The sequence below is a fragment of the Natrix helvetica genome, assembly GCF_964273705.1.
Source record: "Natrix helvetica genome assembly, chromosome: 1".
Lineage (NCBI taxonomy): Eukaryota > Metazoa > Chordata > Lepidosauria > Squamata > Natricidae > Natrix > Natrix helvetica.
Window position 1 is genome coordinate 93697641 of NC_138548.1, and position 14561 is coordinate 93712201.

The 14561-nt window shown below is 36.4% G+C and overlaps 1 protein-coding gene across 2 annotated transcripts in view; it reads left to right on the forward strand.

Annotated features, from left to right (window-relative positions):
* The window catches only part of GAS2 (growth arrest specific 2), a 136019-nt gene that overhangs the window by 20712 nt on the left and 100746 nt on the right, over positions 1–14561 (forward strand). For both annotated transcript variants that reach the window (XM_081937261.1, XM_081937260.1), the window contains exon 2: positions 1976–2144. In XM_081937261.1, coding sequence (XP_081793387.1) covers positions 2003–2144 — 142 coding nt within the window. In that variant the 5' untranslated portion in view covers positions 1976–2002. The remainder of the gene's footprint in view (positions 1–1975; positions 2145–14561) is intronic.

Consider the following 14561-nt stretch of genomic DNA (forward strand, 5'->3'; position numbering starts at 1 on the left):
GAAGAAGGCAGTGGCAAACTACTTATGTGTTCTGACCAGGAATACCACCCAATTGTATCTGTAATCATCAAGAGCTGAAGTTTACATGAAACTATCTTTATATTCTCCAATTTTCCTCATTTAAATTCTAATACTAGAAGTGAAGGAGGCTAGAAGAGACAGAGCTCTCCTTAACTTTGTATTTCTTTTGTTCTAAATATTGGAACACATTTCATGTTTTACAAATTATAATCTAGGTTAAAAAAACAAAAGAACTTAATGCCATTGAATCTAATTCACACATTTATTATTACTATATTATTCTGTAGATAGAAAATGGCAGACTCAAACTGGATGCTGGAAAACATTCTCAGATGGTTTAGAACTTTATAATGATTACCGTAATATCACCGTAATAATAATGTAAACAGTCATTACAGACTTTGTTAAAGAACCAGACTCGAAGAAATAAGATGAAGACCAAGTAAAGGTGATATTCACAGAAATAAAAGAATAATCATTATTTTATTCCGATCAAATTAGTAAGTAAAAAATCATAGGCAAATCTTGGTACTCTTTTAAAAAAACCTAGTAAGATTTTTTCAACAGATACGAAATATTTACTGAGCTCTGTAAACTTCTAAATTTGTGAACTTCTAGGACTTACTGAGGAGAAAAACGACAATTCCACCAACACTAGCATGACACATAACTGTATATAGATAGGAAACAAACCCCACACTCATTAGCACTGATGATGTTACCTATTTGAATAATAAAAGGTCTGCAATAAAACAACCAACCTCAAAAAGCACCAAGGACTACGTCATATCTCTTAACATGTCTACCTTTCTTTTATTTGTGAATGTCTTTATTTCAGAAGTTTTTATTTGTATATACACATGCATACGAACATAGATACACATACATGTAATGATTAGGAGACACCCATGGTCTACCTTTGTAATTCATTGCCTCTACTTCCTTTTTTCCCCTTAAGGTAATATTTTATTTTTGCAGTATTTCATGCATCTTTATTTTAAACCCAGTGTCAGTGTTGATTAATGTTGGTATCCCATCGAAAATAGGAAAGTTAGCCTTACATTTGAGCCCTCAGTGGGTTTTAATACAGCACAAAGGAAGACCACATGTCATTATGAATTAAAGGAGCCACATAAGCCAGGAGTGTAGATAGTTCCCAGTAAATGAACAAGATCCAAAAGACAGCCTGATCTGTCAGCTTGCATCAGATTTACAAGTTAGAACTTGACTCCAGGCAGGCAGGCAGGCATCCATCATAACCCTGCAGTTTTTCTGAAAGGAGAAGGAAGAGTTGATGCAACTTATTTTTCCCATGTTTTTCAGAGAGCACAAAAGCTGACTGGGTAAACTTCAAGTCACTCACTCTCTCCCAGACCTTCACTGGGAGGCACTCCTATGATTCCACATTGAATCAATATGGAACACTGCTGTCCATAACCTTCACTGAAATTATAACACATGCGCGTGCACACACAAACTGTGTGTGTGTGTGTGTGTGTGTGTGTGTGTGTGTGTGTGTGTATCAGGCATGAAATCCTCTTACCTTCACTACTGGTTTAGGACCGGGAGCACATGCGCATGCACAGAGAGTCCATGACGATGTATGGGCAGGTGGGTGGAGCCTCCCATCATCGCCCCTACTGGTTCGCCCAAACCAGTGTGAACTGGAAGAACACCACCTCTGGTGTGTGCGTATGTGTATATGCACAGATACATGTATATACATAAATATATACAGACAGAACTGTTTTTGCCTTTAAATTATCAACACCAAAAGGCTGCACTTGAAAAAATATATAGATATGCTAATATGCAATTGTATTACTGTGCATTGTTCTTATGAAAGAAGCATCTATATCATATTTTAACACTGGCTTCTATTGAATCTGGACTCTTAGCATCTGGAAGCAATTCATTATACGTGGTGTTCTGTTTTGTTTTTTATATTTTCTAGAGTTCAGGTACCATCAGTGGCTGAAGGATGTGCACTTCTCTGAGCCCTAAGGTCCGAGGGCCTGGCCTCTCTGATATGCACCAGTATAGCCAGTGGTTGGCCAGCAGACACGAGGCTAATTTGTTACCAATGAAGGAAGATTTAGCGCTATGGCTGACAAACTTGCTGGGTAAGATTATTTCTACACACTGTAATTATTGTCAAGCATTTCTAAATTTGATCTTGGACCCTGACATGCAACTGGAAAAACCTGCTCTGAATAAATAATTAAAGTTCTACCATCTGTCTTGTTTATTGTCTAGTTCTATAGGCTGCTTAGAATTCTAATTTCACCTGCTTTCTTATTTGGAAGGCTACAATGAAGTAAATGTTTCTTCCATATTAATTTAGCATATGTGTGTGTAATATATGTGTGTATGTATTGGGTGGGGATGGGGGGGGAAGGAAAAAACCGGCTATAGTAGAGCTTTGAGAATTTTGTTTATTTACCTGCTATCAAACATATTTGTTATATGCATTTATGCTGTGTTAAAAATCTGCTTTAATGTTTCCTTTGCCAGAAGTGTTGAGGATTTCTTTCATGTAAGGTCCACTTTGTATGAACAAGGTGAATTTCATAGGCATCCTTATGATAGGAGGAAAAAGTGAAAAAAACATGCATAGCAGTATTGTAGTGCAAACTGCACCTTAATGTACTTCTTTCCACCATTATGATGTAAGTATGAAAGAGTGTAGCCTGTGTTGTGACATCACAATGCATACCTTGAATAGCATGGATATCACTCTTGTGATACCTTTCCTTGGAAGTAAATTGAAGTATGAGAAGCCTGGGAATTGAATGTAATTGGGCAGTAATATGAAAGGCAATTTACATCTACCCTTGGCTGTAAGCCTAAATAAGTGCATGAGACTCCTCTCCAATTTGTGACATTTTAATATAAATTTTAAGAGCAAATTCTCTTCCATCAGATGGAATGGAATGAAAATTGAGAGAAAAATAACACAGCATAATTTTTTTGCATTTGCATTTCAATGTCTATCTTGGATATCTTCATCTGGTTTTTTTTCCCCTGTCGTGTCTCATGCAAACTGGATTCTAATCTCTTTCACATATGTCCTCTATTGCAAGACATAATACAGCAAATATCATGCATTGAAATATTGTTTATGGTTTAAGCACATTTTCATTACTATTTAGTAATGAACTAAATTCATTACTAAATTCATTCAACTATTTTGAATCAGTGCAAGGGGCTAAAATATGTTTTTAGGAAAAAGAACAGTTCAAAAATGATTTAAAAAAAAGGCTTTTGTAGAGATTGAGGAATATATTATTCTATGATTAGTTGGTTTTCTTGGCTGACTTGTTTTTTGACATGATTCATTGGCAAATTTAGGTTCTAAAATAATTCATTATGCACTAGGATGATAATTTAGAAGGTAAATGTATGTTTGTTGTCATTTTATATATGATTATTACAAATAAAAAGTATTGGTATTTACTCTTACCAATGACTTAGATGAATCTTGGGGATAAAATTGTATTTATATTTGAAATGGTAAAGGCAATGAGTCTCAATACTGATTTTTGCAAGATTAAAGCCTTAAAATGCTTAGCATTCTAATTATATTGACTGGAATGTAACTTTAGTTGTGGAACTTTGCCATAATTGTGCCATGTACTGCTTTCTAGTGAACTGCTGATGATTTAACACCTGTGTGTGAGAGAAAAAAGAACAAACCAGATTTTATCTTCTTTCTGGCACAGAAGCCCTTTTTTCTAGTGCTTTATTTACCTTCCATACATCTTCACTCTTATTTGGATTAAATAGGTAGTGTCGGTTTATTTGGAGTAAATAGGTAGTGTCGGCATAGAGTGCTTGGAGACAAGCATTTTCTGCCCCATTCTCCAGTTTATCTGCTACAGAGGTTTGGTATCATATAGTGCCTAGGATAGGATCTCAAGCTAAGTGATAAGCATACAACAGGAAGGCTGCTTCTAGATATCTAATTTGCATACCTTCTTATAGCAATTTCATGCTTGATGTTGCCATTCTCTGTTCAATCCATGTTTCTTTTTCCTTTCATGTTTTTTTTTCAAGCAACTAGTAAAAAAAGTGATGGTCTAATGTAAAAAAAATCTGCATCTGGATTTAAACAAATAATTTGGTTTAGAAATAGTATTGTTGTTATGAACCATATTGATCAGAAACACAATTTGTTTGAATCACAAGTAACACCACAACAACTTTATTCAACCGATCTTGGCCATGCTTAGGAAACCCACACATTAATACTATAACTTGTTTACAACTTCCAGATGTGGTTGAGACTCCCAGTCCCAATGAAGGATTGTCCAAGCCAGCTTGGACAGCCTCAAGGTAGAGAAGAATGTTTTGCAGAGATATTGGAAAGAATTATTATAGATATTTTGAATGAAGTAAAGTTTAGTAAAATTTCTTCTATTCTATTATTATTCAATAGAAATTACAATTTCTGTATGGAAACACAAATCAGAACATAATGAAATATTCACATTGCTTTTATTGCAATCATTTTATAACATTATGTCTTACTATATTCATTTGTTTGATGAAAAATTCATTGTTAGTCAAGAATTCCCAGGAGTATGGAATATTTAACTCCAAGGGATTGCTGAACTTAGAGCACCTCCGGTTAATAGCCTTGGTTTTATTTGGCTTAGAGATTCAGGATTCCACTGGGTATTATTCAATTCAAGATTCACCAGTAACCCAATTCAATTCAAACTGATTAAAAATTCCACTGAAAAAAAGTTTTGCTTGTAGACCATGATACAGAAACTTCAAAACATTTTGATCACTATTTGGCAAAATGAAATGAAAGTAACAAGGAAGGTAGATTTTTGGGGTAATTTTAATTTTTTAAAGTTTTAGTTGTAGACTTTCAAGCATTTTACCAGTGATGGGATGGCCAAAAGCAAGTGGTTTTCCAATATGCTAGTATTACTCTTCCACCACTGAAAAAAAATGTGGATTTCCTAAGCATGGCCAAGAATTCAGCCACTACTTCAGTGCACAATGAAGTGCACAAAATTCAGCCACTACTTCAGTGCACAAAATATCCATTAATTTATGGGAAGAGTGGGAAGAAAATGCTAAGGTCAGAAGAGCCAATAACACCCTCATATTACGAATGGGAAATCAACTATTTATTTAGTCTTTTTTAGGTGGTAGCCATTCACTCATTGACAGAAGACTTTTTGGAAGGCTTTTGAAATGGTGTCTGCCAATAGGCCAAAGTTTTGATACACATTGAAAACTTTCTTCTTATGTATATACTCACCAGACTTTTCTCTTTCAGAATTGGTAAGATTAGGCAAATGCAGAAAATAAAGATAAAATTAGATAAATAAATTAAGGCATGAGGTAGGGAAAATAAAGCAGAGTACATAAATGAAATATGTACATGTTAAACAAGACCCATTCCATAAACAAATCTCTCATTGTCATGACCATTAACTTAGTGAAATGTGCATGATTACAATTTTTGAAACAAGATACTTCAAATAACCTACAGAATGTGTCCAAACTAGAGAATCCATAAATCCCAACAGCACTGTGGGCTGTTGTTGTGCTGCTGGGTTATATAATGTATATCTGACACAAGGAGGTGACCTGTTTTCTGAAGAAGAAGCATTTTTCTATCTGTTGTCTTCGAGTGTTTTTTCAGAAGATTCGGGAGATGAATAAATGGGAATGAAATCTGGAGCTGATAGATGAGGAATAGAACTGAATGTGACTCAACACAAGTAGGAGCTCATATTGAAGCCTATACCATGCTGTTGAAGGTGGCACTGCTGTTACTTTTCTAGTACTGCATTGTTGAGCTGTTAGCCTGGTTTAGGGGGGACAAGAACAGAAAGATATGCTGTATAGTTGCTAGCAGTTTGCTGATGAAGTCACTTAGATTTACTGACATCATGTTTCTTTGTCGTAAGAATCCATGAAGCTGACTAGGCAACATCTTATGTTAGTTAGATTTTTGTAGATTTTTGATGGAATATTAGGATGTTTTCTAAAGCTTTGTCCTTTTGTTTCTTAGTTTTATTATTTTTTAAAGTGTATTTTAAACAATATTTCTGCAGGGCGGATTTGACTAGATTTATGCAGTGTCCAAATTGAAATAAAAACTTGGGCTTTGAAGAATCTTATCCCCCAAAAGTATTTAAGCCATTTTATCTTGGTTTTAGGCCAAAAATAGTTAATTAAGAGACTTGTAAGGCCTTTCTCACCAAAGCTTACTGTTTAAAAGGCCTAAACAGAAACAGAAGGATAGGCATTCAGTAGGGAGGAAAAAACAAGGATGTTGCTGATGACATTTTCTAAGAGGATGGTAATATAACTGTTAAGTTTTGATTATTCTTAAAATGAACTATGTATCCTCTCAGCTGGCTTTTCTTCTTCTTCTTCTTCTTCTTCTTCTTCTTCTTCTTCTTCTTCTTCTTCTTCTTCTTCTTCTTCTTCTTCCTCCTCCTCCTCCTCCTCCTCCTCCTCCTCCTCCTCCTCCTCCTCTTTGTTTCTTCTTGCGTTTCTGGTCTTGAGTTCTCACTTTGTCTGTTCTCTCTTATCAAGACAAGATGGTTCTTAGGAAGTCTTTCAGGAGTCAATTAGGAAAGGGAAAGGGAAAAGCAGGACACTGGACAATGCCAATTCATCTGTTTTATGAAGTATACTGGTACAAATAAGAGGAAAATAATAACAGTAATTAACAAGAGCAACAAGATGATGTAGGGAGGCTAAGACTAAAACAGGTTCCTTCTAGCAGATGTTCATTCTCAACATATGAAAAAACAATATGCGGTATACTAGCATTTTTTAAGCTGGAGGCCGTATTTATATGTGAACTTCTGCTCCCAAAATTTTCAGCATGTTGGCTGCAAATATTGAGAGTTGAAGACCACACATCTGGAAGATGCCAGATTGAGGGATATGTAATTGACCTATATGTAATTGGTATTTCTTCAATCCTTTTATATATTTGCTTTTCTCTGAGGAAAGTATAAGGAAGACTTATTGAGAGCACTTTCAGGATTAAGAAATTATGCACAGTATCTTTTCTATAATCATTTCAATAAACATTTTAGGTAAGACTTCTTCTTCCTATATTTATTAAATAGTTACAAGAGTAAGTCATTAGAAAGAAAAAGAAAAGTGAGAGAGATGACTGATGAGAACAGCATATTTTCATGAAGAACTCTTTGATAAAGTGAAAAGGTGATTTTTTTTTAAAATGTGAAAATGGACATACAGCAAAAACAAAATATCAGGAAATAGCCTGAATTTGTAAACATGGAGTCAGGAAGACAAAGGCTCAAAAGGTGCTGAGGCTTATAGGGTAAAAGTCAAAAACAACAACAGTCATTTAAATATGTGCAAAATAAGAGAAAAGTTGAGCTATTTTGGGGAGAGTGGTTTTGTCAAAGTGGTTAAAGAAATAAAGGAGAAAACTGAACTGCTTAATTCCTATTTTGCCTCTCACATTTTTGGAAGATTAAAACAATGGTCCATCTTGTCAGCAGCTGCAGGAGAGAGTTGCAGGTCAAAATTGGCAAGAAAGTGGAGAGAGAACACTAGCTGCTTTGAATGAATTCAATTTGCCGGAGCCAGATGGATTACATTCAAGGGTGGTAAAGAAACTGGCAGATATGATCTCAGAACCACTAACTGTAATTTTAGAGAACTGTTGGAATATGGGGGATATGCTAGAAGATTGAAGAAGAGCTAACATTTTTCCAATCTCTAAAAAAGGAGAAAAAGAACACTCAGGAAACTGTATACCATACATGGCTTAATTTCAATATCTGGTTACAGCCTAGAAAAGATAACAAAATAGTGGGTTTTCAGGTATTTAGAAAGGGCCAGAGTGAATACTGAAAGCCAACATGAGTTTCTTTAAAACAGTTTAGTAATTTATCCTTTTTTTTACAAACTGATTTGAGTAATAGATCAATGGTTGTAATGTGCCTGATCTTCAGTAAGGTAATTGATAAAGTAGACCACAGTCCCTTTCTTGCTAAAGTGGGGCAATGTGGGATAGATGATTCCAGTACCAACCCGATCTGCAATTGGGTGAATAACCATCATGTGGTGCTTAATGGATTTATACCTAAGTGGAGAGGGATATGCAGTTCTGTTCAACATTTTTATGAATCATTGAGATGGGTAGAAGGGATGCAGAGCACACATTTGTAAGTGGGGTGGCATAGTGCTGCCGCCTCATAAAACAGAATCAGGGTTCAAAATAATCTCTATAGATTTGAATATTGGGCCTTTTGCAAGCAAATGCATTTCAATGGTGAGAAATGTAGAATTCTGCACAGGTAGGAAAAATCAGACATAGACTTGTAACATAAGATATACCTGGTTCAACAGAAGTGTTTGTGAGAAGGCTCTGAATGTCTGATAGACCACACATTAAATATGAGTAGCAATGCTCCCTTCAACTCTCAAAAGAACCAGTATAATATTGCAATCTGCTGCACTGGTCAGGTGTAGGGAAAGGAGTGGCAGAACCGGGCAGTGGAGTTAAGAGAGGGATCAACCTAGAATTTGTACAAAGCCAGAAGTCTAAGTCCAACCCTTCTTGAATTCCATTGATCCTTATCTAACTCTAGTTGAGAAGATTACTAATTGCATAAGAATGATATAATTATTATGCATAATTAGCAATACATCTGGTTGATGACCTTCACATGTAGACCTGATCTCTCACACCTGATATCAGGCCACACCTGGAATATTATATCCAGGTTTTTTTTTTTTGCCACAATAAAAAGGATGCTGGGCAACTGGAGAAAGCAACAAAAATGGAGAGAACCTTGGATACTAAATCTTATGAAGAATGGTTAAAAGATCTGGGTATGTTTAGCCTAAAGAAGAGAATATTTATCAAATTTATATCACTCGCTATCACTCCATCTCATTAAAGGTGACTCTGAGTGGTGCACGACAATTGATAAAACAGTCAATATAAAAATCATCAGATAAGGAACAATAAGCATGGCTCCCTCAGAGTTAACCTCAATATTTGGAAGGGCTGTTCCAGGTATTCTTGCAATTATAAGTATATATAATAAGCGCAGAGATAATTGTCAGCTGTTGATTGATAATCCAATCCTATCCTATTTGGCGGGGGAGGGGGGATGGACACAAGCCAGCCAAAATAAGCTCATATAACCAATCCAAAACTCACTGGTGGGCAAAAGAAGAAACATTGGATGACCTGACATCTCTGGATGGGGAATTGGACTTAAAGAGATCCTTATAATTGTAAAAGCTATAATACAATGTTTAATTTAGACAATTTCTGGATGTGTGGATCTTAGTTTAAGCAATGATCAGGCTGACAGGAAACTTGGAAGTTGAAGTCCACACATCTTAGAAGCTGCCAAGATTGGAAACATTTTCTGTGTGGACAAATTGAGACTGTAAAGGGCAGCTGTTTTTAACAAAATCTGAAAGCATTTACTGGTGTTATTTAAAGCTTCAGGGTAGATATTAGATTAAAAAAAATTATGGGTGGGTCCATAGCTCTGGGCTTAGAGGGTTTCTTAGATGAGATTAGTAACGGCATAGCCTCTTTCCCAAAATGTTTCCATATTGTAATTTAATGAAAAAGGTTGACTCCCATTAATTACTATTGTGGTATTAAAAGGTGTGCAAACATTTTGCTGGAATGAGTAATGCATATGTTAGATACCTCAAAGCTTTCAGGAGAGTTCAAAGCTAGACATGGAACAGGACTGAGAAAACAATCGGAATTGCAAAAGCTATTTCCATCCCTCTAGAGAGCTCTTGCCTTTTGCCCAACTGATCATCCATCACCTGGCAGCTATCAGCAGTGCTGAGACAGCTGTCTTGATTAGATTGCTGAGAGAGGACAAGCCTTCTTCCCATCAGTCTTAATAATGTAAAGAAAGCTATTCTGGTTGTGTTTCGTGTACACTTTAAGATTGTTGTCCCTGTTGAATGTCACATGTAGCATTCTTTTAGGTACATATTTCTTAATGACCTCAGGTTAGGTCTTGAAAATTACATTGGGGTTTGAAAATCAACATTTTGTCTGAAACCTAAACTTTTCATGGGAGAGAGAAAAACAGTACAACAAAACATAATCCTATCCCAGTGATGGCTAACCTTTTTGGCACCTAGTGTCGAAAGCGTGCATGCACAAACACCCATCTCCCCTGTGTGCCCCCCGTGCATGCACACATGACCCTCCCATGCCGCCCTGCGCATGCATGAGTGACCCTTGCGCATGCGCCCTGCTCCCCGTGCATGTGCATGCATCTCCCACATGTGCCCTGATCCATGTATGTGCAGCAGAAACCCAAAAATCAGGTGGCCGGTGGGAGGCGTGCACGCATGCATGGCAAAAGTGAGTTGGGGTGATGTCTCAGGTGTCTGCAGAGACGATTGTGCATGCCACCTGTGGCACGTGTGCCATAGTTCGCCATCATGGTCCTATCCTATCAACTCATAGGAATGCTTACGATATCTCAGTTTGTCTTTTGGGCAAACTGGGCAAAAAGGTAACCTATGTTTATTGCATGTTATTTTTGTTTTTGGATGAGACGCTACTGGAGATAAATGACTGAGTTAGTAGTAACCCAAACTGTTTGAAGCCATTTTGCCAGGGAAGAAAATTGCAATTCATAATTTGCAATTCAGCTTCTGTATGGAAAGAGAAAATAGTTATGTAGACCCTTACCTTAAAAGTTTATGACACAAATATAGAGATGCCAAATATTTCAATAGACAAAAAAAATATGGTGAGGCAACGTGGTTGAAGGAGACAAACTTGCAGTGAACAAGACACTATTCAGGAACTAGGACTCTGAAATCAGTAAAATGCAGAAATGGCTAATATTCCATAACATGAAAGCTGTGAACCACACTTTACAGACTGATTCGAAAAGTGTTTTTCAACATGATGGGCCCATATGTGATTGGCAATGACTCCCATCTCTCCTGTAGCCCATGTGTTTATGGGGGTTGCAGTCCAGAATATCAAGCAGGCATTAATTTAGAGTAAATTGCATTAACAAGCCAACTTTTTGGCTTCAACAAAGTATTATGTGGTTTTCTCCTGACTCAAATGTTTTATTTTATATCTTTTAAGGAAAGAATTTATCAGCTGGAACTATTATCAAAATCCATGTTCCCAATTACACTGTGAAGCAATTGATTATTTAGGATGACTTTCTCCAGTCAATGGCTCTGGTAGCTGGCTGGCAATTCTGCAGTTTTAGTCCAGCAGAGTTGTAGTATGGTACCAGATGTCTTAGCTACACTGCACTGACTTGATAGAAAATTCCTTAGTATATTGTGGGAGAATACAGCTTATAATGAAATCACTCACTACTACCCAGCAGCTAAATTCCATTTCAGGAAGGAGAACCATGTTTTTGCAAGCAGATTTGTTTTTAAACCCATGGACCTATAGCTATTGTGTAATTATTAATCTAGCAGCCTTCTCCACTTCAAAATCATATAATTAAGAAACTGCAGCAGAAGCCCAAAAAGCACAATCTACTGTACTTACATTTTTAAAAATCTCTCTATGTCCAGGTCTCCCTAGAATGGTCAGATCCAAAGTTTTTCAAGTCTGTTTTAGGAATAGTGACATTAGGAAATTGAATGCATGTCCTTAAAAATTATCCCCAATATGAGACTTTTCCCCCCTTTGGGAGAAATTTTGAAGGGGAAAAAATTCTGCAAGGGATCTGTTTTATCAATTAACTCATGCAAATCCTGAAAAAATATAGTTCAAAATGTTAGTCAGGCTTATTTTGGTGATTTCCTTTATTCATATTTTTTTGGGGGGGATCTGCTAAAAAAATAAACATGGCAGCCTTATTTTTGAATAAAATAAACAGTGAAGGTTCCCTCTAGAAGTCAGGATTGAATCCTGGTGACTACATAGTCATTTTTTGGTGATGAAGCAAAAGATTTGTCACAGCTTTCTTCTGAAGTTTTCTTCCACTTCCATTCTGGCCCACTGCCTTGGAATTTTCTGGTTTCTCCTATCCAATATGAACTCTGTTGGATTCTGCTTAGCCTTTATGGGGTCAGTAGAATCTCAGTGCTAAGACCAATAATAGCTAATACCAACCCCCTGCAAAATCATATGATTTAATAATAAAGCAAATAATCAAAGTTGTTGCATCCACTTTCTGCCTGATTTCTCTCATTTTTGAAGCAGGGTTTTTGCATGCAAGACAGTCTCTTGAATTCATAGAACTTGTATGTGTGGGATGTGTGTGGAATAAGTGAAACTAATACTGTTTGTTATTCTTTGTGTTAGCAACTAATGCCAGTCAGCAAGCAGACAGCCACATTGTATGGACATCAGCTCTCAAAAAACCCCAGGGAAGGAAGTGAATGCATCTCTTTCTGCTCATGATCTTGTGACATCACTTTCCCGAGCATCTGAATATTAAGTAACAATTGGAAAGGTCACTGCTAAATGGTGGTTGTTTTAGGTAGTTCATTAGTTTGTTGCTCATCATCACAAGAAGTCCTTAGTGCCGTGATGACGAATCTATGGCACGCATGACACAGGTGGCACACAGAGCCATATTTGGTGGCAGGCCAGCTGTCAGCTGATTTCTTTGCCCTTCTGGAGGACCAGCGGAGACTTTTTTTGCCCTCCCCAGGCTTCAGGAAAGCCTCCGGAGGGGGGGGGGGACAAAAAACAGCCCCAACAGTCCAACTGGAAGTTTGGGAATTATCCATTTTCGGCTTCCAGAGGGCAACTGGGGGGCCGGGGGAGGCCTTTTTTGCATTCCCCAGGCTTCAGTAAAGCTTCTAGAACCTGGGGAGGGGACACATGTACCTGCATGGGAAGGCAGGTCACACACACATGTGCAGGTGGATGGGGAGATTGAGTGAGCACACACGCAATTGCACAATTTTGGCTCGCCATAAGAAAAAGGTTCGCCATCACTGCCTTAGTGCATGGAAAGCTGATTAGCATGCAATTATTAAAAAAAAACATTGCTGCTCATTTCCCCATGTCCTGTTTGACATACAAACCTTAGGAAGACAGGTATGGGGTGCTGATATTGGAGGACAAGACTGCAATTCCATAAAAGAGAAACAACATAATTTCAAAATATTTCATTAGAGCTTTGTTAGGGTTGAAGTCTTTTGGATGTCAGGGTTATTGTGGCAGATAAAGAAGAAATGTTCCTTGCTGACCTCACACTCTGAATACTGAAGGCTGATGTAGCTCACTTATTTTTCAGGTATAGATGTTGAAAGCAAAATTCATTAACTTTAATTGGCAGGTTTGTGGTGGTTAACAGCATTTCCTTCAGCATCTGATTAATTTTTTTAAAACTTTGACTAAGTATATAAAATAAACTAATGAAGTAGGACAGAACCATAACTCAGGAAACAGGATATGATTAGGATATCATATGATAATTTTACTCACGCTTAAAGGCATAAACAATATTTGTGCTAAAAGAAACTTCACTTAATGCATTCTACCATCAAATATTCTGTTATGTTGGAAGGAAAAAAGGGGGGCAACTATTGTATAACAAGAGTTTATATATTCAAAAAAACTTACACTATGGATCAGTTATTAGTCATTAGAATTAACTATTAGAGTTTAATATGATAACTAAATGCACTCATATTTTTGTCATAATTAAAGAAAAAGCCATAATGTGTTGCCACATATCTCTCCAAAAGCAACATGCATTTTATATCTTAAAAGACTAACATTTTAATTATGACTTCAATATTAATGCACTTCTTTAGATACACAAAAATGGGCTTTTTACATTTCATATGTTTGCATAATGCTCAGGCTTCAGCGTTAAACAAATAAATTGATAAATAAATTAAATGTCAAGCTTACTAAATTAGGTTTCGATTTGTTGTATAAACTTGCAAGTGGCAAGTAAAGAAACTCTGTAATTTTCACAATATGATAATAACCATTTAGGTTTTGGTCTTAGGCTTTGGACAAGCTATAATTTTAAAGAGCACAAAATTACATAACAATTTACCACCTGGGGTACTAAATTAAAGAAATGCAAAAAGCCATGATTCTTTACTGTGACTGAACTTGGAAACCTTCAGACCACATTGAAAAAAAAAAAGATACTTTCTTTGGGGATTTCCGGAAGATTTTTTTATTATTCTTTTTTGAGTTTGCATAGATGGGATTGTTTTGTTAAGAAATCCTGATGTTGGAATTTTGCCCTGAATGTAAGAATCAGTTGTACCTTTCTTATTTTATGGATGAATCTTTTTTTCTTCTTTCTCAAGGAAAAAAAAAGAGTTGCCTTTTTGAAAAGGCATGTTTTTATTTATTTATTTTATTTATTTCATCAAGCATGCCTTAGATAACATATATAAGTATAAACATGATTTTGAATACATGAAATGGATACGAATAAAAAGAAACATTAGGACAGGGACGGTAGGCATGTTGGTGCTCTTATGCATGCCCCTTACAGACCTCTTAGGAATGAGGTGAGGTCAACAGTAGACAGTGTAAGTTTAAAGTTATGGGGGTTTGAGGATAA